This window comes from Tursiops truncatus, chromosome 20 (genome assembly GCF_011762595.2).
Source record: "Tursiops truncatus isolate mTurTru1 chromosome 20, mTurTru1.mat.Y, whole genome shotgun sequence".
Taxonomy (NCBI): Eukaryota; Metazoa; Chordata; class Mammalia; order Artiodactyla; family Delphinidae; genus Tursiops; species Tursiops truncatus.
Genome location: NC_047053.1, coordinates 35,348,841 through 35,376,730, shown reverse-complemented (window position 1 = coordinate 35,376,730; position 27,890 = coordinate 35,348,841). Strand labels below are relative to the sequence as shown.

Genomic DNA, 27,890 nt, shown 5'->3' with positions numbered 1-27,890 from the left:
CTGGTGGCACAGTGGTTAAGAATACGCCTGCCAGGGCTTCCCTGGTGGCGCAGTGGTTAAGAATCTGCATGGCAATGAAGGCGACACGGGTTCAAGCCCTGATCTGGGAAGATCCCACATGCTGTGGAGCAACTAAGCCCATGCGCCACAACTACTGAGCCTGTGCTCTAGAGCCCATGGTCTGCAACAAGAGAAGCCACCGCAATGAGAAGCCTGCACACTGCAATGAAGAATAGCCCCCACTTGCTGCAACTAGAGAAAGCCTGCATGCAGCAACAAAGACCCAACATAGCCACAAATAAATTAATTAATTAAAAAAAAAAAGAATATGCCTGCCAATGCAGAGGACACGGCGTCAAGCTCTGGTCTGGGAAGATCCCACATGCCACGGAACAACTAAGCCCATGCACCACAACTACTGAGCCTGCGCTCTAGAGCCCGCGAGCCACAACTACTGAGCCCGAGTACTACAACTACTGAATCCTGCGCCTAGAGCCCGTGCTCCGCAACAAGGGAAGCCACCACAATGAGAAGCCTGCGCACTGCAACAAAGAGTAGCCGCCACTCGCTGCAACTAGAGAAAGCCCGTGTGCAGCAATGAAGACCCAATGCAGCCAAAAATAAAAATAAATAATTTTTTTAAAAAAGAAATAATTATCCTGACACTTGATAAAACAGTAAAAGAGACTTTAACCAGGACTACTGCAATAGGGGAGAGAGATTGCACTCAACTCCAAATACAATAAGGACAAGTGGATAGAAAATTACTAAGAGGAGACATCAAGGGTGAGGGAATTGTTGCTAAACCTACTTACAGGATTCTTGCTGAAGGCAGGTCAGGGTTTGATCAGATATAAAGGATGGGGAATTTTCTCTAAACTGACTTAGCAGGATTCTTGCTGAGTTTATTCTTACTCCGATTAGGAAGAGCACTACATTAACAGAGTTAACACTAAAGAATTCTTTCTTTCTGGAGGGGTAATGATGAAACACAAACTGGGCTACCCAGGGGGGTTGCTGGGTCTCCTTTAGGGGCAAGTGGGAGGCATGATTAAATGACAAAGAGATTCTCATCTATAAGACTCTTAGTGAAGTATTACGTGGAGCAGGAGAAAAATGAAGATGACTTCTGAATGGTCCTTCAAATGTATGGAGCTTGCACTCAGGTCTAAAAGAAAAAAAAAATTTTTTTTAAAGGAAGGTAAATGGCTCTTTCTAGGGAAAGAAGTAGGCTCCTTGGAATGTGATCTTTGCTCCAGACTGGGGAAAACCATACAGGGCTGCGGAGCAACCCTGGGGCCCAGTCACCTAAACACTACAAGTCCCCAAAAGCACCGCGGTGAGGGCGGGGCTTGCTGACCGTTACGACGTAGCGGGCGGGGTCAGACGGGACCGCTCTGCCCTGGGTTTTCAGCCCCGCCCCTGTCTCTTTCCCCGCCCTGTTGCTGTGGCGCCGCCGCTGGCTGTAGCCCCTGGTGAGTCCCTGGAGTGAAGGTGGGCAATTAGGGACAGTTGGGCCCTCGGGTTCCCCGACTTCACACATCCAGTCCTGAGAAAGGGCCATGGGCGGGCAGTGGTGCGGCTGGTTTCGGTTTTCACCTCCTTCCATCCTTCTAGGGTGACCGTGAGAGTGGCGTCATGGGGCCCCTGGAGCCCCTCCGCGGCCTTGGAGGGTTGAGGGCAGTTTTTTCCCCGAGGAGGGTAGGGATTCAGTGCCCGGGGCCGGGTGGGCGGCTCCTGGGGCAGAAGGAATCCTCTGACCCGAGTGAGGGTCTTGAAGTCACGACGTCATGCCCCCGCCTCTCTGGCCGAGGTCGTGTTGGTTCCTTAATCCCCGTGCTTGACGTCATTGGTGGCTGTGGCCGAGGGCGGACCTTGCCCAGTCACCCTAGGCAAGTTATGGGCCTCAATTTCCCCGTCTTGATCCCTGAAGCCCCCTTCCTTCAGTTGAGGCCGTTTGTAATTGGAGGAGATGTTCTAGACGACCGAGAAGAAAGAGCACTTGGGGTGCGGTGACCTGCTTCTTTACCGTTGATCTCCGGTGGCCCCTCCCTCCCCACCATCCCCCCCCATCTTCCCCCACCCCCAATTTAGTTTGGGGCTAATGTTCCCACTCTAATTTATTATGATTTCAACCCCTCCTGGACATTTAAACTTTTTTCTATCACTTGGATTCTTTGCTTCTGATGTAAGCCAACAAGTGGCCATGGTTGGAGCTGAGTAGAATAATACAAAAGCTATGTATTATAACATCTCCACTATTGCAAAAACTGTTAAAAGCAAAAGACTTTTAATACAATAGGTCTTTGTAGACTGTGTAGAGCACATGATTAAGGAATATCCAGGTGAGTGACTTTCACCGATACTTTCAGAGGACCTCTATTTGAAACTCTACCCTTTTGCAGAAATGACAGCTGTGGAGTGGGAAGGACCCTAAGAAAGGTAGTAAGAGTTACGTAACACAAGTCATGTGGTCTTTGGAGTCAGATAGTACAAATAGGGCTCTTTAAAATTTTTGACTGTGCTTATTAATATAATACCATGCTTCCTCATTTTCTTAGATGAAAAGACAGTTAAACTCTTTCATTTCCTTTTTCCTTCACTTGGGATCATCATTATAGCTGGAAAGTTCCTTAGAGATTTTCTTGCCTGATCCGTGTGTTTTACGGATGAGGAAACTGAGGCCTAAAAAGAGGTAATGTGACTTGGCCAAGATCTCAGAGCTAGTTAGTGGCAGAACTAAGACAGGAACCCAGGTGCCTTGGCTCCTAGCTTAGTCCCCTTTCTATTACACTTCAAACACTGTCACTACCCAGGTCACTTCAAGGGTTAGCAGAATCACCCTTTTCACAGAAAAAGTATAAAATCTCAGTAAAGTAAAATGGACTAAAATGGAGATTTAGTCCACAGCTTGGAGCTTTTCGCAGTTTCTCCTGGTTGCCCAGAACAGTTTTTCTGTTCTTCCCTAGTACTGTTGGCACTGTGGTGTTGTGGTATGTGGGATGAAGGCTGCTTAGAATAAGCCGGGCAGCTAATCCAAACAGTTGTTACTGAATTAGGTATTAAAAGTCTCCTGGGGGTACAGAATTTACTTAAGGCACTAGAAAGATTTTAGGTAAGGAACTGGAATGAACTTGGAAAATTCGGATTAGAGCAAGTGGCTCTCATAATTTGAGGACCAGTGACTATGTGTCTGTGCTTTTGCTCCCCATCTCAGGGCCATCTACACACCCATAATATCTATTGTCAGTGTTCTCTAAAGGGTAGTTTTGTGGAAGCATCTATTCCAGGGCCAGGGGGAGTGGAACTCAAATCAGTTTGTCCATTTTGCTAATTGCTAGTAGTTTAGAAACTTAAGTAAGCAGAAGGATGAAGGGATTAGGTTGAATGTGTGTTTAGTTTTTACTTATTTTTGTTTTTACTATTCCCAAATGAAGAACTGATTGGCATTTCTCTCTCGGCTGTGGATTCATTTGGTTTCCTTCTGTGAACTGATCCAGAGAAACTTATAATCTATAGTCTTCACTTCTCTTGAAACATGTGCCCACTGGTATAAAAGGCGAATGTAAAAATGTTGGGCATTCTTTGTGCTAGAATTTTAGTTTTTGTTGCTGTCGTTTTATAAGGTTATTCTTTGTGGTTCAGCACACATGAGGAAAAAGCTTTAGGAAAATTGGTGAATTGATTTGGTTGAATATTTGCACTGTTAGAACCTAAACCAGAAAGCTTAAAAAAAAAAAGACAGAAAGCTTAACATTTTTCAATTATTCTGCTAAAAAGCGTATCAGCGTAGTTTACAGATTCAAGAAAGAGCAGGAGTAGAACTGGCTTCTTGTTCCTTCAGGAGAATATAGGAGAATCTATGCCCTCATGGAACAGTCCTGGGAGTACTGTATTAGGCTTGAGAAGCTCATTAGATGAAAATGTGTCAGGTTTTCTTAGAAGCCAGGAGCCAGTTCGGGAGACTCATTTTAAGATATATTGCCTATTATTGCCTGCCTCCTCTGAGGACCCTAATCATTTTGGAAACTGAGCTGAAAAAAAAGAAAAAGTAGCAACTGTGTCAGAGTCCAACTAAAGTGCCTCTGACAGTTTGTGGAATCTCTGCATTATTTTCCCACGTTTGATGGTTTGTTTTCTGTTTTTGGTTTTGGTTTTTTTTGCGGTACGCGGGCCTCTCATTGCTGTGGCCTCTCCCGTTGCGGAGCACAGGCTCCGGACGCGCAGGCTCGGCGGCCATGGCTCACGGGTCCAGCCGCTCCGCGGCATGTGGGATCTTCCCGGACCGGGGCACGAACCCGCGTCCCCCGCATCGGAAGGCGGACTCTCAACCACTGCGCCACCAGGGAAGCCCTGATGGTTTGTTTTTAAAATTTTCTATTTGTTTTCCCTGGTCACTCGTTATATGGCCAGTCTTTGATTTGAGGGTAGGAGTAAGGAATTAAGTGGAATACCATTCCATGACTTCTAGGGAGCCTAATTCATCCCACTGCTTTTTAATGACTCTAGGTTTCTAAATTTAACATTTGCTCTTTTTGTATTTCTTCTCTCTTCTTGTCTCTGTGGATATTGCCAGAATTAGAAGTGGATGGTGGACAGGTTCTATAGTGGGAAGAGTGGTTAAAAGAGGGGAGCTGATGCTTAAATCATTCTAATTTTCCTTCCGCATCCTTCCTGCCCACCCCCGCCACAAACAGTCATTTCTAGACTGCTTTGTCAGAAAGACAATTTCCCAAGCCGTTGTTGGAGCCCATTTCTCCCAGGGAATTTTATCGCTGGGAGGGAGGATAAGCTTTAAGGATCACTGACCTTAAAAATCAGTAGATAGCTTCCTTCCAGGAAAAGTTGAATGAGGTACCTCCTCACTGACCCAGTGTAGATTGACATGGTTATGCTCTAGGTTTACCCATGGCCTTTTCTAAAAGTCGTCGGCTTTGGTAAGAAGCAGAAAAGCCACTATTTTTCTTCACTCTACCTCCTCAAACCCTTCTGCAGTCTTGGCAGAAGAGTTTTTTATTTCAAGAATGATTGAGTTCCAAACACCCGGAGTGCCATTGGGTGTCCCCTGAGTCCTTCTGGGAATGTAATGAGGTCTCTGAAATGGAAAACTTCATGGAGTCTCTTATATTTTTGATAAGCAAGGAACCAAGGCTGTTGACTTTTCCAGACAGATGTTAGGTTTTCAGATGAATGACAAGAGATGAAGGTTCCATTGGCTGTGCACTCAGGCCTCAGAATATGAGCTCTTTCATGTCATTTTGTGTGTGTATGCTGTCCTTTCTTCAGTGAGATTCTGTCAGGATCTCAGTTCCCCAACCAGCGGTTGAACCCGAACCACAGCAGTGAAAGCCCAGAATCCTAACCACTAGGCCACCAGGGAACTCCCGCCTCACCCTATTTTAGAAAAGAGAAAGCTGAGAAACAGCTTCTCCAAAGGTACCCAACAAGTTAAGAGCGGGGCTAAAGACAATAATCAGCCCCTCCATCATTCACAGCATTGTTTACCTACAAAGCCGCTTCCTTTCACTTTTTGATGAATTGCATATGTATCTTATTCATTCATTTATTCAGTGAGTAAGTACTATGAGTACATAGCAATAAGTGATTGCTATGGGCTAGGTGTTCTGTTGTGTATGTAGTGGTGATAGTGTTATGAAGGAAAAGAACAGGGAGTATGATGGTATTTAGGCTAATTGAGAGACAGGCCCCGAATTCACTCTTTCCTGAGTGTTCTCATGATCCACAGTAAAGGACAGATTAAGTCACATGCTCAGATAAATGGTGCTCCAGGCTTAGGACACAGGGGCTATGCTGGCCTCAGTGTGACTGAAGACCACTAGGAAAGACAGGGGGTCTGCGAGCTGAGAAATCTCCCTGCCCAACCTCCCACAGCATCCAACAGATCAGTAGTCAACAGCTTATCATGAGGAACAAGTACTGGCCTAGACTGGAATGTGACCTCTTTCTTCCTTAGAAAAACTGATCTGAGGTTTGAGGTTGAGGATGTGGCCAAACTGTGTCACAAACCAGAAAGCTAGTACATTTCTTAGTTCCTTAGCTCAGTCTCGAGAACAGACAGTTCAGTGCCTCAAAGTTCTCTTACCTTCTCTGTGAAAAAATTGACTTCTGGGGGAGCTGGAAGAGGAGGCCTGTTAGCTTAGAGTTCAAAATAAAACCAGGAAATAAGTGGGGTGGGGCAGAGCTAGAAGAGCTACTGTGTTTTTCTGGTTATTGTACTTACTCTTTTTTTAAGGGGTGTGTGTGTGTGTGTCTGTGTGTGTGTGTGTACAATCTTCCAACACGTTCTAACAGCTGAATTTGTAAGATGCCATGTAGTAGTGTTTGCAAATGTCCAGCCCTTTCTGCATCTGCTGTGTGGAGCTGCAGTATTGTTTTCATTTCCCAGTAGAACTCTGGGTTGAGAAACATAGACTCACTAAATGCATTTAGAAGACAGGCATGTGGCTTTTGAGGTCCCGACAATTCAAAAGACTTTGTTTTCTTTTGTGTGTTGTTTTTATCTCCCCAATAGTTCCCATCCTTGATCACATTTTATCTGTACTATGACCTAGAAAGGTGAAATACAGCTTACTAGCCCCATTTTATAGATAGGAATCCAAACTTGCTTGCTGTCCTCCATGGGCTGCATTTTTCTGTTTCTTTGCTTTTATGCATGCTGCTTCGTTCATCTGGAATTTCCTCACCCCCAAACACATTTGTCAGAATTCTAATCTTCCTTGAGGGCTTATCTAGGATTCTACTCACTCCTCGAAGCTTTTCTTCATTTTCCTAACCAGTTTCATTTCTCTCTCTTTTGAACCCAAGAGCATTTTGCACTTATTTGGCAGTCACTTAAATTCTCATCTAACCTCCATATCGGATTGGGACTCTTTTGAGGGCAAAGACTGACGGAAAAGAAAAGAAACACAAACGTAATAGTCACTAACATCTGTAAAACCCTCTCTTTATCCAGACTTTGTGCACGTGCTTTATTCTGTCACTCAGCCTTTACTTTGTGTGAATTGCCTACTCTATGGCAGGTACTGATTTAAGGACTAGACACTGCACATTGTAGGCATACCTATCTGCTTCACAGATACTATTTTTTCTTTTTTTTTTTTTGCGGTACGCGGGCCTCTCACTGTTGTGGCCTCTCCCGTTGCAGAGCATAGGCTCCGGACGCGCAGGCTCAGCGGCCATGGCTCACGGGCCCAGCTGCTCCGCGGCATGTGGGATCTTCCCGGACCGGGGCACGGACCCATGTCCCGTGCATCAGCAGGCGGACTCTCAACCTCTGCGCCACCAGGGAAGCCCACAGATACTTTTTTTTTTTACAAAATTGAAAGTTTGTGGCAACCCTACCTTGAGCAAGTCTGTTGGCGCCATTTTTCTAACTGCATTTGCTCACTTCATGTCTCTGTGTCACATTTTGATAGTTCTCACAATATTGCAGACTTTTTCATTATTATTATATTTGTTATGGTGCTCTGTTATCAGTGGTCTTTGATGTTACTTTTGGAAGTCTTTGGCATTTTTTAGCAATAAATTATTTTTCAATTAACGTATGTACATTTTTTTAGACATAATGCTACTGCACACTTAATAGACTACAGTATAGTGTAAACATAACTTTCATATGCACTGGGAAACCAAAAAAACTGTGTGACTTGCTTTATTGAGGTATGTGCTTTATTGAGATGGTCTAGAACTGAACTTGCAATGTCTCCGAGGTATGCCTGTGTTTCAATTAATGCTCACAAAAAAAAGAATGAGGTAGATGTTATTAGCCCCATTTTACAGATGAGGAACCATGCACAGAGTCCAGTTAAGTAAATTACCCAAGGGCATGCGTTTAATAGGTGATGAAGCTGGAATTTGAACTCCAACATTTTGATTTCTGAACCCATGCTCGTCACCACTGCATGTCAAATAATCTCCTTCTCTCATCCCTATCTTTCTTTCTGCACCCATCCCCAGCTCCTAGCAGAGTGCCTTAATGTATAGAAGGACCCGATAATTACAGGATAAATGAAATTGAATAGAGAAGCTGAAATCTAGAGAAATTGACATTCCAAAAGTCATAGGGCTTGTTGGAATGAAAAATCTAGAATCTAAGTCTTAACAGTTCCCAGCTCAGGAACCTCTAGGCTGCCTTACTTAAGGCATTTAGAGGAAGGGGAGCAAACTAGATGTGAGCAGAGAACAAGGGTATGTGAGGGTGGTGGTGCCTGTGGTGAAGAGGTCACAGAGACTCAGAAAATTCTTATAGCACAGGAAGTTATGAATGCAAAGTGGCTCATAGTGAAACCGAAAGCAAGTTGTGTGATCTCAATACTTGTCAGGCTTTTGCTTTAACTGACTTGCCCCGAACTGAATGTTTCCTGGGTGAGAGCCCAGAAATTTCCAGCATTTCAGACAACCCTTTTTGAGCCTTATTCTATCCCATATCTCATAACAGGACCCCTACCATGGAAGAGACAGTAGAAGATCCCCCCACATCAGCTGTCTTGCTGGACCACTGTCATTTCTCTCAGGTCATCTTTAACAGTGTGGAGAAGTTCTACGTCCCTGGAGGGGACATCACATGCTATTACACCCTCACCCAGCATTTCATTCCCCGTCGAAAGGATTGGATTGGCATCTTTAGAGTAAGTGCTTAATTTAGTACCAAGTGACTGGGAACTAGAGGTTCATCTTAGTTACCTGAGTGTGTGTCTGTCTCTGTATTATAAGCATTTTGCATATATGTGTGGCCAATGTTAAAATCCTAAACTAAGCTCCCTAGCACTTCTCCCTACACACACCAGCATGTGCTGTAGGACTCAAATTTTAATTTCAGTCTTAAGCTAAAATAAGATAGCAAATCATACAATCCACAAGTTTTATTATACTTTCAAATACCAAATGTAAATGTTTTTTAAATTATCCTATTTTGAAATATTCATCTATGACTTGACTGGGGTAGGTGGCCCCTTATATAATTTCTGTGAATTTAAACATCACTTGCTTACTTAGTACAGTGTTTAATTTGTTTTAATATAAGTATTACAAATCTGGAAAGGATGTTGAAAATTTACCTTGTCCTATATCTTGCATCCAAGAAGTTTGTTCCTGAATAAGCGTGCCTTGCTTCTTTGTGAAGATTTCCAAGAACGGAAAGTTTATGAGCTCCCTCGGTTTCCTCTTCCAGTGTCTAATCGCCCTGTCAGCTCAAGTACAGAAATGGTACTTTTTATTATAGTCAACTTACTGTCTAGCTCCTCTTCTTTCCCCCTCTGTATCTCTGTCTCTGACATCCCCTCACACACAAACACACACATGCACACTCTTACTCATTCACTCACTCACACACCATAATGACAAATCGTCCTAATTACAGAGACAGAGATAAAGGTCAAACGTAAGTAACTTACACTGCTGAGTCCCAACATAAGTGACCTTTGTTTTGACACCTCAGTATGTCATGTGCTTGTTTACCAATGCTGTTCATCCTAAAATCAGACATCGTTCTTGAGTGCACTGTGTAGGAGCTGATGCTAATTCACATTTCCTCATCGAATTCCTTCTCCTTAATTGTTTGGAATTCCAAGCTAAGTGATAGAGCGATGGAAGCTGTAGGTAACAAGGCTGGTGTTTAGAGGTGGGGGTAGTGGACAACCGGAGGGACAGCCGGAGCAACTTCCAGTGAGGACTTCACTCTAAAACAGATGAGAGTCTTATGCTTTTTATTTATTTATTATTTATTTAATTATTTATTTATTTTAATTAATTAATTTATTTATTTATTTTTGGCTGTGTTGGGTCTTCGTTTCTGTGCGAGGGTTTCTCTAGTTGCGGCGAGCGGGGGCCACTCTTCATCGCGGTGCGCAGGCCTCTCACTATTGCGGCCTCTCTTGTTGTGGAGCACAGGCTCCAGACGCGCAGGCTCAGTAGTTGTGGCTCACGGGCCTAGTTGCTCCGCAGCATATGGGATCTTCCCAGACCAGGGTTCGAACCCATGTCCGCTGCATTGGCAGGCAGATTCTCAACCACTGCGCCACCAGGGAAGCCCTATTTTTATTTATTTATTTATTTATTTGGCTGTGTCAGGTCTTCATTGCTACACGAGGGCTTTCTCTAGTTGCGGTGAGCGGGTGCTACTTCTTGTTGCCGTGTGTGGGCTTCTCATTGCAGTGGCTTCTCTTGTTGCAGAGCACGGGCTCTAGGCACACGGGCTTCAGTAGTTGTGGCGCACGGGCTTCAGTAGTTGTGGCACGCAGGCTCAGTAGTTGTGGCTCTCGGGCTCTAGAGTGCAGGCTCAGTAGTTGTGGTGCACGGGCTTAGTTGCCCCGCGGCATGTGGGATCTTCCCAGACCAGGGCTTGAACCCATGTCCCCTGCATTGGCAGGTGTATTCTTTTTTTTTTTTTTTTTTTTTTTTTTGCAGTACGCAGGCCTCTCACTGTTGTGGCCTCTCCCGTTGCAGAGCACAGGCTCTGGACGTGCAGGCTCAGCGGCCATGGCTCACGGGCCCAGCTGCTCTGCGGCATGTGGGATCTTCCCGGACCGGGGCATGAACCCGCGTCCCCTGCATCGGCAGGCGGACTCTCAACCACTGCGCCACCAGGGAAGCCCAGCAGGTGTATTCTTAACCACTGCACCACCAGGGACGTCCCGAAAGTGTTATTCTTTTTAAAAACAAATGTTTAAAAGCATTGTTTTTAAATGCATCTATACTTCATTCATTTCAGAGGTATTGCGTACCACAATAAGGAAATTGTGGTTAACCCAGAGAATGGCCTCTGATGTTCATTGTCACAAAGCTGTTGATTTGAACACCTACCCTAAAGTGTGTAAGCAAAGTTTAAGACTAATAAAGAGAGAACACAAACTTTTTGAGAACATATGATGTGCTAGGTCTTTGATGAGGGGGGTGTGTGTGTGTGTGTGTGTTTGTGTGTGTTTGTGTTTTCTAATTTAATCCTTACAGCACAGCAGCCCCCTGAGGTAAGTAGTAGTATTGCTTGTGCACAGATGAATAAAGTGAATGTACTCAAGACGGTGACCTTCCCAAGGTCTCCTAGCGGTGAAGCAAGTTTGTTTGACTCCCAAACCTCTGCTTTTCTTCCTCTTTTCCGCTGAATTCCTTTGAACAACAGATGGTCAGTTAGAGAATTAAGGGCTGACTGTAAAGTTGTGTACTTCCTAGCTCACTTCTAAAGTGCTCCTGGTGTTCTTGCAGTGTAGTCTTAATCATACCCCTCAACTCCTCATCTGCCCTAACACCGCTGGTTCCCAGCACCAAGTAGGCCCTCACAAAATGTTTCTGCACATGCAATATGCTACATCTTCTCCATAGAGTGAAAGCTACCACCAGTGATAAAGCCTAAAGTGGATGGGAGTTAGCTTTTCTTCCTTCAACGTGGAGCCCTGCGCTCCATACTCTCCTTTACCCGGGCATTTATGCGATGTTCCAAGGTTCCGGGGAGGGGAGATGTCATAGCACAAGAGGCAGGCTGCGACTAGGACTGCTCAGATGGAAGAGCCAAGGACAGAAATCGCAGGTGGCTAGAAGTTGCTTCCTTGTTCCAAGGCAGCAGTAATTCTTAGGCCTTCCTAGATGATATTTTGGTCACAGTGCATTAAGAAACTCCAGGATGTGAATGAAGACTCCATAAAATTCCTGCTTCCTGTACCTCCACAGGTTTCAGTGGCCCAGAGGTGCTTACAGCAATGGTGTGGGTGTTAATGAGACACTAAAACATGCCCTAGTATGTGTGATGCACTTACAGCCTTTTCAACCCTGCTCTGATTCCTTAGTATATGAACGTGGAATTTATTTTTAGTTCTTTTTCTTCCCACTGGGCTCAGGCAGGGTCACAATATGGCAATAAATGTAATTTTGCTTATTTGCTGAGTATTCTCCCCTTGAAGACACACGGCTCCTTTTCTGTTCTCCGGTGTACTCTCATCTTCCAGATGGGATTTGAGCCGTCTTTTACCCTCTTCACATTTAGTGAGAATGTTTTCCACTTCGCCAGCTTTCTGCTCTGAGGCATATTTTACAGTATTCTTATATCTTATGACTTACTGCATTCCATACCTAGAAGGGGCCTTTATGACTACCAGATTGTTGTTGTTATCTTTATCACCAAAAAGCCTTCATTAAACATGCATTAAGAAAAACACTGAAGAAAGAAAACTCTACAGATTGGACTCAGTTATCTGGTACCTCATAGTCTAAGAACACTCTTGCATCCAACCCCAACACACACATTATTTTTAAAATGCACTTTTAGGGGCTTCCCTGGTGGCGCAGTGGTTGAGAGTCCGCCTGCCGATGCAGGGGACACGGGTTTGTGCCCCGGTCCGGGAAGATCCCACATGCCGCGGAGCGGCTGGGCCCGTGAGCCATGGCCGCTGAGCCTGCGCATCCGGAGCCGTGCTCCGCGGTGGGAGGGGCCACAGTGGTGAGAGGCCCGTGTACCGCAAAAATAAATAAATAAATAAATAAAATAAAATGCACTTTTTTTTTTTTTTTTAAATTTATTTTATTTATTGATTTTTGGCTGCGTTGGGTCTTTGTTGCTGTGCTCAGGCTTTCTCTAGTTGCGGCAAGCGGGGGCTACTCTTCGTTGCGGTGTGCACAGGCTTCTCTTTGTGGTGGCTTCTCTTGTTGCGGAGCACGGGCTCTAGGGTGCAGGCTCAGTAGTTGTGGCGCACGGGCTTAGCTGCTCCGCGGCATGTGGGATCTTCCTGGACCAGGGCTCGAACCCGTGTCCCCTGCATTGGCAGGCGGATTCTTAACCACTGTGCCACCAGGGAAGCCCCTAAAATGCACTTTTAAACGCAGTGATATAACCGGGTTGGTATAGGTGACAAGACTGAATTGGACACAGGAGAGGACGAACCAGTGGAGAGGGCAGATCAGAAGTGCTTTCTGATTAAGAAGTTCCAAGAACACTGTTGTAGGAAAATAGCGGGATCAAGGTTCACAATCCCACAACTTTTCCCCGATCACTCTCGGTTCTATGTCTGACTTGGAGATACAATATTTGGAACTCTTGTCCTGGGTGTTGAATGGCCAGTTTTTGTTTCCTTCTAAGACAAGTAATTTAGACTGTGTGTGTGCATAGCAGTTTTTAATTGTATATATAGTTATCATAAGTCAAAAAACAAGATTTGATCCATTGTGGGTAGATCTTATCATAATGAACTTACTCTATTGTAAAATCAACATAACAAAAAGTGCATTTTACGAAGACGTGGCCCAAACCTGAGCGCTTTCAGATGCTGAACAAGAGCCTCTTGTCATTGCAGGTGGGATGGAAGACAACCCGTGAGTACTACACCTTCATGTGGGTTACTTTGCCTGTTGACCTAAACAGCAAATCTCCCAAACAGCAGGAGGTCCAGTTCAAAGGTGAGAAAAATACTGGATCAAAGGTAGAAGACAGCTAGCAGCCAAGACTAATTAATTCCCTTGAGCTTGAGCTTTCTGGGTAGATAAAAGACTTCCGGATTTTTAGTTTTCTGAATAGACCTTATTTTGGATTAAAAATCATGTTCTGTTTTCAGCTTATTACCTGCCCAAGGATGATGAGTATTACCAGTTCTGCTATGTGGATCAGGATGGTGTGGTCCGGGGGGCAAGTATCCCTTTCCAGTTCTGTCCAGAAAATGAGGAGGACATCCTGGTTGTTACCACTCAGGTCTGTAAGCGTCTCATCTCAATCCCTTCCTGCCGCTAAGGGTAGCAATTCCAGGATAGGGTAGAATTTTAGTCAGTAAGCCTTTATTGAATGTCTAACAGTTAACTGTTGGGAAAATTTTATACAGTACCCATTCAAACCCACCATTCCTAAGGGAATGACTTAGGAATGTTAACAAGAATCATAACAATAAGTGATTTCTCCTTTCTCTAAAACTTCTGTAACTCAGTTGACATTCAGTTATTTAACTTTCCCAGTTACTTAATTTTTGTCATCTGCACATCTTATCACCATAGTAAATTTTATAAGCTCCTTTGAGGAGAGACACACCAGATATTCATCTTTGTATCTCTCAGATTCATTTGCTTACTCAGTTATTTAACAGGACACCTACTTCCATCCAACACTCTGGTAGGCACTAGGGATGTAGTGAAGAATCAATTAAAATCCTGTCCCAGTCTCAAGGAGCTAAGTCTGAGAGGAGAGACAAACAATATTAAGTGTTTGCAAGAAAAAACTCTGTTCTTTTGTCAATTACCCCTTTTAACTTTTTGTGGCCTTAATTTTGTTTATCTTTCTTTCTTGGTAATGGCAGCCTCAATGCTGCAATTATACAGACACACCTCTCTTACCCCGCTTCCCTACATACTGAGGGGCTGCTTCCACTTGGGGTACACAGATGTCACTACAGTGAGTGGGAATCAGCTAGACCCTAACCATCCCAGCCTATGGGAATTTTCTGCTAGAGGGACTTGAATATCCATTGAGCTATAAAGGGCCAAACATGAGTTTATGGAACGTTCTTTCGTAGGGTGAGGTGGAAGAGATTGAGCAGCACAACGAGGAGCTCTGCAGGGAAAACAAGCAGCTGAAGGACAGCTGTGTCAGCCTCCAGAAGCAGAACGCAGACATGCAGGCTAGGCTCCAGAAGAAGCAGGTATGGCTGCTGGTTAAAGGTGAACTTGGAGGTTGGAGATCAGAATCATTTTCTGTTTTTCTTGTGATCTCACGCCCTTATACTAATATCTGGCACAGATTTTAGTATATTAGAGATTTCCTTTTTATTGTTTACATATTGAAATGATATTTTCATTTAATGAATTAAATACATATACTATTAGTAAAATAATTTCATCTATTTCTTTTTACTTGTTTTAATGTTGCTACTAAAATTTTTAAATTATGTATGTGGCTTTCATGAATTAATTGGACAGCACGTTTCTAGGAGAAAAGCACCTTTATTTTGCCCACTGCTGTGTCTGCAGTGCCAGAACAGTGTCTGGTGTGTAATAGGCACTCAGTAAATATTTGTTTAATGAATTAATGGACAAATATAAGCTCCACTAGAAGAGAAATTAGGTAGATGTATTTTTTCTTCCTTTTTTTAATTGAGTTGTAGTTGATTTACAATGTTGTGTTAGTTTCAGGTGTACAGCAAAGTGATTCAGTTTTATATATATATATATATATATAAGATACTTTTCCCGTATAGGTTATTACAAAATATTGAGTATAGTTCTCTGTGCTATACAGTAGGTTCATGTTGGTTATTTATTTTATATATAGTAGTGTGTATAATGTTAATCCCAAACTCCTAAGGTAGATGTATTTTTAATATGGAAAGAACATATTAAGAACATTTTAATATAGAAGTCCTTTTACTTGGATATTTCATTCACTGCTGTGTCATGCTATATGCCTGACATATAAGTGCTCAATAAATATTTGTTGGCTGCCTGAGATCCTAAACACTGTCTTAGAAATGTTAAGTCCCTTTGATGTTTCAATCTACAGGAGGAGCTAGAAACCCTAAAGAGCATCAATAAGAAATTGGAACAGACAATGAAAGAGCAGAAGGACTGTTGGGAGACAGAGCTTCTTCAGTGAGTGTGACTCTTGAATGGGAGGAGCTGCTGTATTATAGACACCCTTAGGCAGGGTCTGATTAGATTTTAGAACAGTCTTCCTATTATGACAGTGATAGGTATGATTCTCCTTCTTTGATTCATGAGCTCTTTGATTCTAGGTTAGAGAATTAGTATCAGAATTGTAAGGACAAATGACCTGAATTCAAGTATTAGCGTTAAGTATTGAACACTTGCAGTTTGAGGTCAGGAAGCCAAAATAGGACTGAAGAAGAGACTAGTGGATTTAAAAATAACTCTGCAGGCTTAGGGCCAAGGCAGCCTTAAATCGTTTAAGGTCTGGGGGAGCTGACCTAGAATCAGTATTTTTTTTCACTTAGTCGTCTCCACTTCCACAGGCTGAAAGAACAAAACCAGAAGATGTCCTCAGAAAATGAAAAGATGGGAGTCAGAGTGGATCAGCTTCAGGTAGGTAATGCCAAACCTTTGCCAAAGTATATTTCCTTAGCCTTGCCACCACTCCACTGCGGTGGCCCAGGAAGATACAGCTCATTGTACTGAGGGCCTAGTGGTGGATCGCTCAGAGCATCACACTACAGTTTCAGTGTGTGTGTTTTCCGTTCTTGGCCCTCCACACCCTTTTTAACTTTTCTTTTAGCTACAAAATCTTTTCAAGCAAAGTCTTACTAAAAGGCCTGGAATGTAAAGCAGGTAGCAGCAGGACTCTCTTTTTTAGGAAGCTGTGCCTTGAAGAGGGGCTTTAAAGGGTGGCTTGTCAGATTTTACTCAGCTGAGCCTTAGATTCTCAGGTGTAAGGTAGAGCTGAAGAGTGAAGACGTTCTTAGGGGTATTTGGCAGCTGGGAGTTGCTGGGGACACACATCTCTTTATGTTACTGCACATTTAAAAGCATTGTTCCTGTTTAGTTTTCCTTCTTTTTTATTTTGGTTACATTCACTATTTTTGCTTTAGGCCCAGCTGTCAACTCAAGAGAAAGAAATAGAGAAGCTTGTTCAGGGAGTCCAAGATAAAGCAGAGCAGTTGGAGGACCTGAAAAAGGAAAACGGCCAGCTCTTTCTCAGCTTAACTGAACAGGTAGAGTCATGGAACAAAATATTTTTAGGCATTTGTGAAAAAATATATACATTGTTCTTTCTTTGCTCTATCATATACCTGGGTGTCACTGGCTGCGGGAAAGGTCTCAGGGAAGCCATCTGAAATGAGGTATCTAACGGCTTTTCTCAGAAACTTACAAGAGAAGACTTGCTTTTCTCTCTGCACCCTGCTCGCTCATTAGCTTAGCAGGCCTTTCCCCAGTGCGTGCGCACATGTGCTTGTGCGTGTGCGTGTGCGTGTGTTTTCCCAGCAGTGGTACTGAAATCTGTTTTTGTGCAGAGGGAACACCGGAAGGAGCTCGAACGGACAGTGGAGGAGATGAAGCAGAAAGAAACTACTGCAGCGAAGAAAGAACAGGAGTTAACGGCATGTCTGTCTTTGGATGGCTATGTGGGAGGGAGCCTAAAGAAAGGAAGGGATAGAGCCTATTTTCAGGGGATGGACAGGATAAATGACACAGATTAGAATAGCATTTACCTCTGGACTTTCTTCTCTCTACCCAAAGGGACAGAGAATCTGCCATTTATAGACTGTTGAGGAGAGGTGGGCATTTCTAATATGTGACGAGTGAAAAGGAATATTGGAAGTTAAACTTCACGAGAGATTGTAGTAAATAGAGCCTTGGGCTAGGAATCACACAGAATAACCCCAACCCCCTTCTTAAAGAGTTTTTGTCGGGGCAGACAAATTAATGATTGTCAAATGAGCTCTACAATTAGAAGATATTATAGTAGTCAAACAAATTTTGTTATAATTAATATAATGTTAGCGATTATCATAATTATAAATTGTTCTGAGCTATGTAATATAGTAATGAAAGCCTAATTGACTAATAATTTCCTATAATATATTGTTGGAAACAAGGCCTCATGGTGATCACAGGTGCCTAGAAGCTCCATTTTCTGAACTGTTGTAAGGACATGAGAACTCCTGATGTGTGGAGAATATCCAGTTATTGGGAATGTAACTCATATCCTCTATGCATCATTCATTCATTCAATCATTATCTAATTGATCATTGAGTACCTACTGTATATAAGATACTGCGTATTTTAGCTTATATAATAAAGAATAGATGCAACAAAGTTTGAAAATCTTCAACTCACAGATTAAGTATAGCTCACAGGAATGTTTTATTGTTCTAGATGGTGTTTTTTAAAAAACTGATTTGGTGAACAGCACTTAAAAATGGGAACATTTCCCGTTAAAAGAAATTTGTATTTCCAGCTTCTTGAAAAATCAGAGGCTCTGGCAACATATGAGCCGACACTCCCGCCCAGTAGCAGTATCTGGAGCTGGAGCTGCTGACCCCTTAGATGGGTCATGCGTTCCCCATGTGGCTGCCGTCCTCACTGTTTTGTTACATCCCACTCCTTCATTCAGTTCCATTACTTGCCAGGCCCCTATTGGCACTTTTGAGTTTGTGACCTCTGATGTAACAAAGAAATCTGCTTTAAATAATCTACAGCCATTCAAAGGTTTGAACCTCCTTGGTTTTCATGGAATACTTTGAAAGATCCAGGGGCTCCCCAGCTGTCTGATAGCAATTCTTTATTCCTCATGCATCCAAAAGTCCCCTAACTCTGACGACTATGTATCTTAGGCTTCAGGAGCCTAAGAACAAGAAAACAGCAGTGGAGGAGCAGCTAGTACAAGAGGTGGAACGCCTAAAGGCAAAGGTAGAGGCCGGGAAAGCCTGTTTCTTAGAGAAGTACAAAGAGTGTCAGCGGCTCCACAAACAGATCAGGCAACTCAGGGCTGCCGCACGGGTAGGTGACAGAGATGAGGGGCCCAGGAAGCAAAGGGTGTGAAGGTTTGTGGCTCCTGGACCAAGCCCAGAGGATTGTACACCCTTGTTAAGGAGAATACACCCTCTGCTAAAAAGAGGGATGGAGTATGGGGCCAGAAACCAGCCTGGAGATCCCCAGAAATAGAGGCCCCAGCTCAGCCATGGGTCTCAGGGAAGGTTTTTTTTTTTTTTTGCAGTACGCAGGCCTCTCACTGTTGTGGCCTCTCCCGTTGCGGAGCATAGGCTCCGGACGCGCAGGCTCAGCGGCCATGGCTCACGGGCCCAGCCGCTCTGCGGCATGTGGGATCTTCCCGGACCAGGGCACGAACCCGTGTCCCCTGCATCAGCAGGCGGACTCTCAACCACTGCGCCACCAGGGAAGCCCTCAGGGAAGGTTTTTATAACCATTGAGCAGGTTTCTGTACAGACTCAGATAGTGCTTTCTTATTTCTGCCTTTTGAGGAAGTGAACCAGGACCAGAAGAGCCAGCAGGAGCCAGTGGGGGTGGGGAACCAGGGGCCTGCAGTCAGCACTGTCATCGGGTAGCCCCCTTTCGCATTACTACCTCAGGGTCGGCTAGAAGTGCACAGCATTCAAATAAAAAATCTTGAAAAAAAAACCCCACAACTGGTAGGATTAGCTTAAAGTGTTTTTGTGAGGTATTCGCACGTGTGTGTATATAGGCAGGTGTCGGGAAGCGCTGAAGCATGCCTATGAGTTTTGGCTCCATGAAACTAGTCAGGTGAACCCATCGTACTGGGAAGCCCAGGACCGCAGTCTGGGTTCCTTTTAGCCTTGGATAAATGCCTTCCAGGGTTCCTTCTTCCTCAGTGTAACTTGAGTCCATATGCCTATCTTCACACTGGGAGGGAGTCACACCAGCCTAACTCAGTGCTTCACGCTGTGTTGGGTGAGATGTTTATTCAAGACAAAGATGATGATTGTTTCCATGGTTGCGTGGGGTTTAAAAAAAGCTCAGTTTATCCCTAATTCTGTTAAGCCAGTCTTGAGGTTTCCCCCAAGCTAACTTTTTCTCTCTTTGGTCACTTACTCCCAGCTAAACCAAACGAAACTGGCATCCTGTTGCCAGCCCAAGCCTTCAGGCATTTTGTTAAGTCATTTTTCTGTAAGTCAGCATCACCTCCATGGTACCACTCCTCCCTACCCCCACTTCCTTCTCCACCACCTCAGTCCCACCACTTTGGACAGCCAGATCCTCTTTGATCTTGTTTTACCCCACCTTGGATCCAGACTGCAACAGGTGGTCCTAATCCTAATTTTTTTTTTGACAGGACCAGAACTTTGACCTGTCAAAAAGACTGAGTGAGAACAAGATTATATATAACGTTCTGCAGAAAGAGAAAGAGAGAATGGAAGAAGAAAATGGTGTAAGTGTGTAAAAGACTTTTTAAGGGAAGGAGCAGGGTGACCCAGAGATGTGATGATAACATAAAAAGTTAAACAAAAGAGCCCTTTCTGGGACATTGGATGAGACAGTTGCTCCCAAACAAAGGGTACATTTCATCTGGTTTCCTAATCTACCGCAAAACCCATTCTTTGTTCTGTAACTGAAGCTTGTTTGGCATGGCAGTAGTGACCTTGAAAGGAACAGCCTTGATGAAGATCTAACTTATTATTTTTGCTTTTAACTCCACAGCTATTCTAAGTATTGTCTTTGGGGAGTAATATCCTACATCATTTTTGTGCTAGCTGAGGGACTCTTTTCCTTCAGCACAACTTTTTTCTTTTTCTCTGCTGCCAAACCAGGAGAAGTGGTGGTCTGTACCAGTGCTGGACCCATGGTAGGCCCCAAATAAATACCATGCATTCATTCATTCATCAGTTCATTCTTTCATCCAACCAGTATTTATTTTCTGCTGTATGCTAACACATTATTATTGATTGATTGAGGATGATGGCAGCAAATAAGGTTGAACTTGAAGTCATTCTCACGTGCTTGCTGGCATCAAAGAGCAGGTGTCCATGCATTCTGGCTGCTCCTCCGATCTGCACCTCCAGCCATTCTCCATCTCTACCCTCTCCATAACCTTCTGGGCTGTGCCTTCAAGTGATCATTTCTACCTTTGATTATATCATTTATGCCAATGTGTTTCAATTTTGCAGAAAGACTTTGGGGTCTGTTTCTGGTCCTGTCATTCTCATCCTCTTGATTTAGTTAGCGGTACTTTGACTTTGAAATAGTCGATGGTGTGGGCTGGGGGTGGGGGAAGGGTGTGCAGCGGATGGGGAGGAAGAATGCACACAACTTGCAGCAAGAAGAGAAAGATCTGATATTTGGAGCTTTGTTAGGAACTGTAGTAAAACCCTCTGAAGATGTTAAGAGGAAATTTACTGATTTTCTTTTTTCTAAGAACTTTAAACGCTGCCTGTCCCCCTGTGGCTTGATCTCTTACATTCTTTCTCTCTCTCGCATTCCCTCCCTCTCTTTTTTCCTCCCTCTCACTCTCTGTTGGCATATCCATTTAATGGGATAAAACATGAAGAGGGAAAATTATATCAGATGAATATTCACACTATGTAAGAAAATTGTTCTAGGAAGGAGACTAAAAAGCATTCTGCTCTCAATAATGTGTAACAATTTCAATCTTAATATAGCTCCCACCACCCTCACATATCCATAAAACTTCTGTACCCCCTTCAGTTGGTGTGTATTTAAAGGTTTAAAATTCCTTTTTGCATTCATTCTAAACAAAATTCAATACATATTTAAATTCAGATATTAAGAACTCAGATCTTTGGAATACTGAGGCTGCTGCTTCCCCTTTTGAAGGATTATGGTTTATCATTTCTTGGGCTTCTCCAGTGCCACACTGTTAATTGAGGACTACCTGTAATGGGCATCCCTGGCCAGTTCCTTGTGGCCATTTGTTGTTGGCTTTTAACATGTCTCTTTAAATACTCTATCCTTAGCTTTTGAAGATGGAGAACAGCACACTGCTGAGTTACATGGGTCTGAATTATGACTCTTTGCCATATCAAGCGCCTGCTTCGAATCAAGGAGGTGCGAGACCAAACCCAGGACTTGTCTATGGAAACCCATATTCTGGTAAGACAACTTTGCCATTCGAGGTGGAGGCCCCTGCTTGCATCCTTTTCCTCCAATAAATTTTCTTTTTATCTGAAATGCTAATTAAGACCAGCCTCATTGTTAAGACTTGTTGGGCAGAAGCTGAGTACCCAACAGAAAGACTGCCAGGCAAGAAGTGTTAATTGAGAAATAAATCTGAATCTAGAAGACACAAATAGATCATTCGCCTAGAGGCAGCAGACACAAATTGAGTCCCGTGGCTATATTCCAAATATATGAGTCAGAGAAATGTCTCTGTGTAGAAGATATATACATCTAAAGCTGAGGAGGCTAATTAAGATTTGGAAGTGGAAGCACGAGAGGCGGACTGTGCCACCCAGGATGGGCTGTTAGGCAGCCACCCCCGTGGCCTGACCAAGGGTAGCAGGGATGTGCTCAACAGAGACTCCTGAGTGGTTTGGAGGACAGGAAGTGGGGTGACAACCAGTCTTGTCATTGAAGGACCCGGGGTCAGATGTCTTTGCCAAACAGGGAACTTTCCTCCTTTTTTGTCTCCAAAGCGATATGAGACCTCATTTGCTTTTTTGCGACAGTTTAAAGCAGTCCTGTTCTCTTTTTTTTTTTTTGCGGTACACGGGCCTCTTACTGTCGTGGCCTCTCCCGTTGCGGAACACAGGCTCCGGACGCGCAGGCTCAGCGGCCATGGCTCACGGGCCCAGCCGCTTAGTGGCATGTGGGATCTTCCCAGACCGGGGCACGAACCTGTGTCACCTGCATCGGCAGGTGGACTCTCAACCACTGTGCCACCAGGGAAGCCCAGTCCTGTTCTCTTAACAGTCACAATCTGATCTTTGCAACAGGCAGGGGTACAAGTTTATTTTTCCTTAAAAGTATATTTTTAAACATTTCATTTAAAAAATGACTGTGTGGATTTGGTCTTAAAATCTATTCTCAGACTATTTCCGTGTTAAATTGTTACTGTTTTCATTAAAATCTCATTTTCTCCACACTGAAAATAGGTTTATTGTTTTTTTCTGATTATATAATGGCTACTGAAAATGCCACTTCATTATTTTTTCCTCTTTTCCCACTATCCTTGACCTAGATCCCCTCTATCAAAGTAGATGGTATATATGAGAGCTAAAGAATCAGAAGGGGAACAATGAGGGTTACAAAAAACAGCTGCTAGAACACAGCTGGAGAATGTATTCTAAGGATGCATTTCATTGAGTGCAGTCTTTTTTATTACCTTCAGGTATCCAAGAAAGTCCTGCCCCCAGCCTGGTAAGTATTTGACTCCTGAGATTGCCCACAGCAAATCTTTGAGAAGATTTCCCTTCCTGCTCCATCCAGTTCACGGGAGAACCGTAGGGAGACTGGTTCACTGTGATAATCCAAGTCAGCAGGGTCAATTTGGTCAGTGCCGAAAGCTGAGAGAGCCTGTTAGGGCGGGGAGAAGAAAACACAGTTCATCCAGCAGTGTTCCACTGAAGATTTTTCACCTGTGAATTGAGTTTGGTAGAAGGACTAGGGAGGAGATATGAACCAGGCAGGTAGCCAAACAAGGCACGTCCAGTGCCCCTTCCGGGCAGTATTACATCCTTTCAATCCTGGGGTTAGAGAATGCCCCAGTGAGTAGCTCCAAATGTGAATCTGTTCATTCATCCTCTATTTCTTGATCACCTACCATCTGCCAAGCATGATGCTAGGTGCTGAGGATATAGTAGAAAGTCAGACACAGTCTCTGCCGCATATAGCTTACGTTCGGACTGACCTCTTTGCTCTTCCTCCCAGCTCTCCATCAAGAAATGCCCCACCTGCAAATCAGACTTTCCTGATGACTTGTTTGATCACACCTTGGAGCAGCACATGCAGCCCCTTAGTTTGAATTGTCCAATTTGTGACAAGGCCTTCCCAGCAAAAGAGAAGCAGATCTTTGAAGACCATGTGTTGTGCCACACTCTCTAAGTGTCCCGGCCTCCTGGATCTATACTGTACATGGATTTTATAGAGTAGAAGCTTCTACTATGAGTTATGACCCAAGATCCTGCCTAACCTGAATCATTAGGGATTTACTTAGTCCTGCTGCCCTATAGGTGGAGTCATGTCGATTATCTGAAGCATAGTGTTAAGGGCTGTTACTTCCATCCTTGTGGGTTTTAGTACCTTTTAAGTCACATAACTCCAGCTGTGTCAGCCTCTCAACTAAAATGCCCATTCTTGCGAGGGTCTCCAGCATAAAGGCCCTGGGTTGGAGCTGACCTGGCTGTTCACAGGAGGCCTGACTCGAGTACTAAGTGAGTAGTTTTCCAGGTTGTCCCACTGCCATTCAAGGTCAGGCCTTGAGTGTGTTTGTACTCAGTCCTCAGTCCTAACCCTGGGGCTGGTGACTGATCAGAGGTTGAGAATTTCTACCTCCTCCTCAGGCCTCCTTCTCCAACTAATTTAGAATAGTCAAAAAAGGCATGGCAGAGAACCCAGATATCCAATTTGGATACCAAAGTTTTCTCATCTTGATTTCCCAGCTCCCGACGGAAGCATTCCTGAACAATGGACATGAAATATTTCACTCACAGAAAAGCTTTCTCTCTGGATACCTCTGACTGGCATTTTCTACTCTGGTTTTTTCCTGTGCACATAACTATTATTGTTGTAAGTCCTTTCTTAATGGTTAGTGGGACTTGTTAGAAACTGTATGGGTTTGCAACTTTCTGAGCAGGTGAGTTTGAATATGGATAAGTTAGAATAAGAACTATTGTTAATCGCTTTAATACTAAAAATAAACTAGTCCTCTATTCAGGGACTTTGGTAATTTAAAATAAACCTTGAGTTCATGTTTTTTTATTTTTAAGCTTGTGGGGAAAGTATAATCAAAAGGATTGTCGGAATTATAGACTCCACCAAGGATTTCTCTTCACCTGTCTTAACTAGTCAACAAAAGAGTGTCCTGGCCATTATCTTGAGGTGGAGAGGGAGGTGACGAAGCATTAGTTTGAGAAATCTGGAGCCCTGACTTTCTTGTTCTAACTTTCTGTGCATTTTTGAAAGGGTGTGGATTTGGGCACCTTTTGTGAACTAACTTCAGTTCCCTCCATCCAGATCTGCCTAATTGAACTATAAGAAGCAATTCCATTTTCTCCACCCCAGGGACTGAACAAATGGAAATGACTCCCAGGCCGTCAGCCAGCTGGTCACTGTAGAGACTTTTACAGAAACTTTTGAATGATGTGAAACATGATGCTGTGCAGCAGGTTGAGCCAATTATAGCTCTGCATTCCTTCTGTGGTTTTCCCTGACGTGACTAAGTTAGGCCTTAGACTAACTGTATTGTCCTAGTCACAGCTCCTCACCTTTATTTCTCCTTTGATAAAATGAAGATGAGACTATACTCCCACTGCTTCTCCCGTATCACCATTTCGATATGATGTCTCTTGGACTCATAAGCCTTTGCCCTGTAAGAATCAGATGTGACATTAAGACAAAGTTTAGAATAGAAATATAGGACTTCCCTGGTGGCGCAGTGGTTAAGAATCCGCCTGCCAGTGCAGGGGACAAGGGTTGGATCCCTTGTCCAGGGAGTTCCCACATGCCCCGGAGCAACTAAGCCCGTGTGCCACAACTACTGAGCCCACGTGCCGCAACTACTGAAGCCTGCGCGCCTAGAGCTCCACAACAAGAGAAGCCACGGCAATGAGAAGCCTGCGCACCGCAACGAAGAGTAGCCCCCGCTCACCGCAACTAGAGAAAGCCCACGCGCAGCAACGAAGACCCAACGCAGCCAAAAAAATAAATGAATGAATGAATAGAAATATAACGGGGAGAGAGTAACACAGTTTTTCTGGCAGATACCCTTCCTGCAAAATTTCTGTTGCTCCCCAGATAGTTCCAGTGAAGAATTGCAGTTTCATTTATTTTATACTAGTCAGCTCTTAATTAAGCACACGAATGGAGAGGAGCAGTGGTGCACATAACCCAAATCAGCGAATACCATTTTCTGGTGAATCACCCACCCCTTTGCCCCTGCTACCCTGAGGGTTACCGTGATTATCAACAGCGGCAGGAGCCCTTCCACAGGCTTGGTACAAAAAAGCAGTTGAGGTGTTAATCATCCTTTTTGCTGGATGTAAAACAAAGCATCTTTAACCACTGTTCATTATCCCCAGCTGCTCTTACCAAGGCTTTGAAGGGGAAATTACGCTCCAGGCATCTACTAGTGGTAAAGGAAACAGTCATTCTTACATAATCCAATCATCACCCCAGCCTTTCCCGTCTATACCTCTTACACCCACAGATTTTAAAGCTGGAAAATTCCTGCAAGAAATAACAGCTTGTGGGAGCAAAATGGATTTGAGAATCTGTGTACTTATTATGGCAACAAGTTTTCCTTCCTAGTTCATTTTCTCTTTTCTAATATTAAAATGTTTTTGCGTTACCTTAGCACACTCACGAAGCAGTGGGGAAAAAAGTCACCCTGGCATACATGAGTGTGAGTGGTGAAGGAAAGCTAACCTAAAATCAGAGAAGGGAGAGTTGGCAAGATATTTGGTAAACTTAGACCCCTAAGAACACCTGTAGCTTCAGCCCTTTTGCCTCATCTTGCTAAAAATTGGGATGAAATGGAACTGCCTTGATGTTTAAATATGATCCTGGGATTCGAGTGATTTTCTACAGTGGCTGTGGACTGCACTGAGCTAAGCACTCTCTAACCTGGTCTCCTAGCAACAAATGCTAATGAGATGGTAGGCTGTGGCAAAAAGATGCCATCCATTACCTAGGGAAAAAAGCAAAGTGGACTCAGCATAACATAGAGATCAAACCTGAAGAGATAGCACCTAATTCTCCTGAGTTAGCCAACAACAGGCCACAAGCTCGGGGAAATTACACTGAGATCTCCTTAATCTCATATAAATATTAAAATAATGGCTTTATAAGCATGTAGTGCTTTATAGTTTAGAATACATTTCATATACTCCATGTATACTTTCAGTAACCCTTTGAAACAGAGAGCTTTTTTTAAATTTATTAATTATTTTTGGCTGCATTGGGTCTTCTTTGCTACGCGGGCGGGCTTACTCTAGTTGCGGTGCGCGGGCTTCTCATTGAGGTGGCTTCTATTGTTGTGGAGCACGGGCTCTAGGCGTGCGGGCTTCAGTAGTTGTGGCACGTGGGCTCAGCAGCTGTGGCTCACAGGCTTAGTTGCTCCACAACATGTGGAATCTTCCCAGACCAGGAATCAAACCCGTGTCCCCTGCATTGGCGGGCAGATTCTTAACCACTGCGCCACCAGGGAAGTCCCTGAAACAGCTATTAACTCCCATTTTTATAGATGAATAAGATGAAACGTGGAGAAATAACCTGCTAAAAGTGGAAACAACCCAAATGTCCGTCAGTTGATGAGTGGGTAAATATGATATAGCCATACAACGGGATATTATTTGGTAATAAAAAGGAAGGGAGTACTGAGATGTCACAACATGGACGAACCTTGAAAACATGCTGTGAAAGAAGCTAGTCACAGAAGATCACATACTGTATGATTCCATTTATATGAAATGTCCAAAATAAGAAAATATTCTATGGAAATAAAATAGATTAGTATTTTCCTAGGGCTGGGTGTTGGGGGAAATGGAGAATGACTGCTAATGGGTGTGGAGATTCTTTCTGGGGTAGAGAAAATGTTCTAAAATTTATTACAGAGATGGTTGCACAACTGTGTGAATATACTAAATACCACTGAATTATACACTTAACAGGTGAATTGTGTGCTATGTGAGTTATATCTCAAGTTGGTATGTTTTTAAAAGGTTAAAAGGATGTCTTTTTTTTTTTTTTTGGCCATGCCATGTGGCATGCGGGATCTTAATTCCCCAACCAGGGATCAAACCTGTGCCCCCTGCATGGAGAGCGTGCAGTCTTCACCACCAGAGCGCCAGGGAAGTCCCTAGGATGTCTTAAATACAGATACAGAGCAGGTTCAGCACTGTTGACCTTGGTTAAATCACACTTGTCAGTACAACCCCTGCCTCAGCAGTGTTGGGTTCTCCCCCTCTCTTGGGCTGGAGGCAGCGCTTCAGTTGTGATTAGTAGCGTCAGGCCAATTAATGGTAGCCTACCATCTGGCCAGCAGCATTGGTGGTCTCTGGGAATATCTATTTTGTGGAGATGAATGGACCCAATAAAGTTGGGGTAAAGAGTCACCAGCCCACAAATCCCAGGTAATCATATGAAGGGATCCAGCCTGCTCTGCCTAGTGTTATTACTTTCTCCCTGTGGAAAGAAAGAATATGACACTCTGGGGAACTAAGTCTGTCGTTTACCCAGTCAGTCAACATTTAGTGAGCACCCACAGTGTGCAGAGCTAATACAGGGCCAGGATTTTTTT

At 43.8% G+C, this 27,890-nt stretch overlaps 1 protein-coding gene across 5 annotated transcripts; it reads left to right on the top strand.

Annotated features, from left to right (window-relative positions):
• Positions 1–1,375: 1,375 nt before the first annotated feature.
• Positions 1,376–27,258, top strand: CALCOCO2 (calcium binding and coiled-coil domain 2). Of its 5 annotated transcripts, none has more exons than XM_073797989.1 (13): positions 1,376–1,475; positions 8,459–8,648; positions 13,299–13,401; positions 13,557–13,690; positions 14,502–14,627; positions 15,485–15,573; positions 15,954–16,023; positions 16,527–16,649; positions 16,950–17,036; positions 19,752–19,847; positions 21,391–21,526; positions 22,764–22,792; positions 24,608–27,258. In XM_073797989.1, the coding sequence occupies exons 2-13, from the start codon at positions 8,469–8,471 to the stop codon at positions 24,626–24,628; spliced, it is 1,194 nt and encodes a 397-aa protein (XP_073654090.1). In that variant the 5' UTR covers positions 1,376–1,475; positions 8,459–8,468; the 3' UTR covers positions 24,629–27,258. The 5 variants fall into 5 exon arrangements, with proteins under 5 accessions (XP_073654090.1, XP_073654089.1, XP_004314394.1 ...); XM_073797988.1 differs by lacking the exon at positions 24,608–27,258 and adding an exon at positions 24,034–24,331; XM_004314346.4 differs by lacking the exon at positions 24,608–27,258 and adding an exon at positions 23,303–24,331 and having other exon boundaries at positions 1,377–1,475.
• Positions 27,259–27,890: the final 632 nt, after the last annotated feature.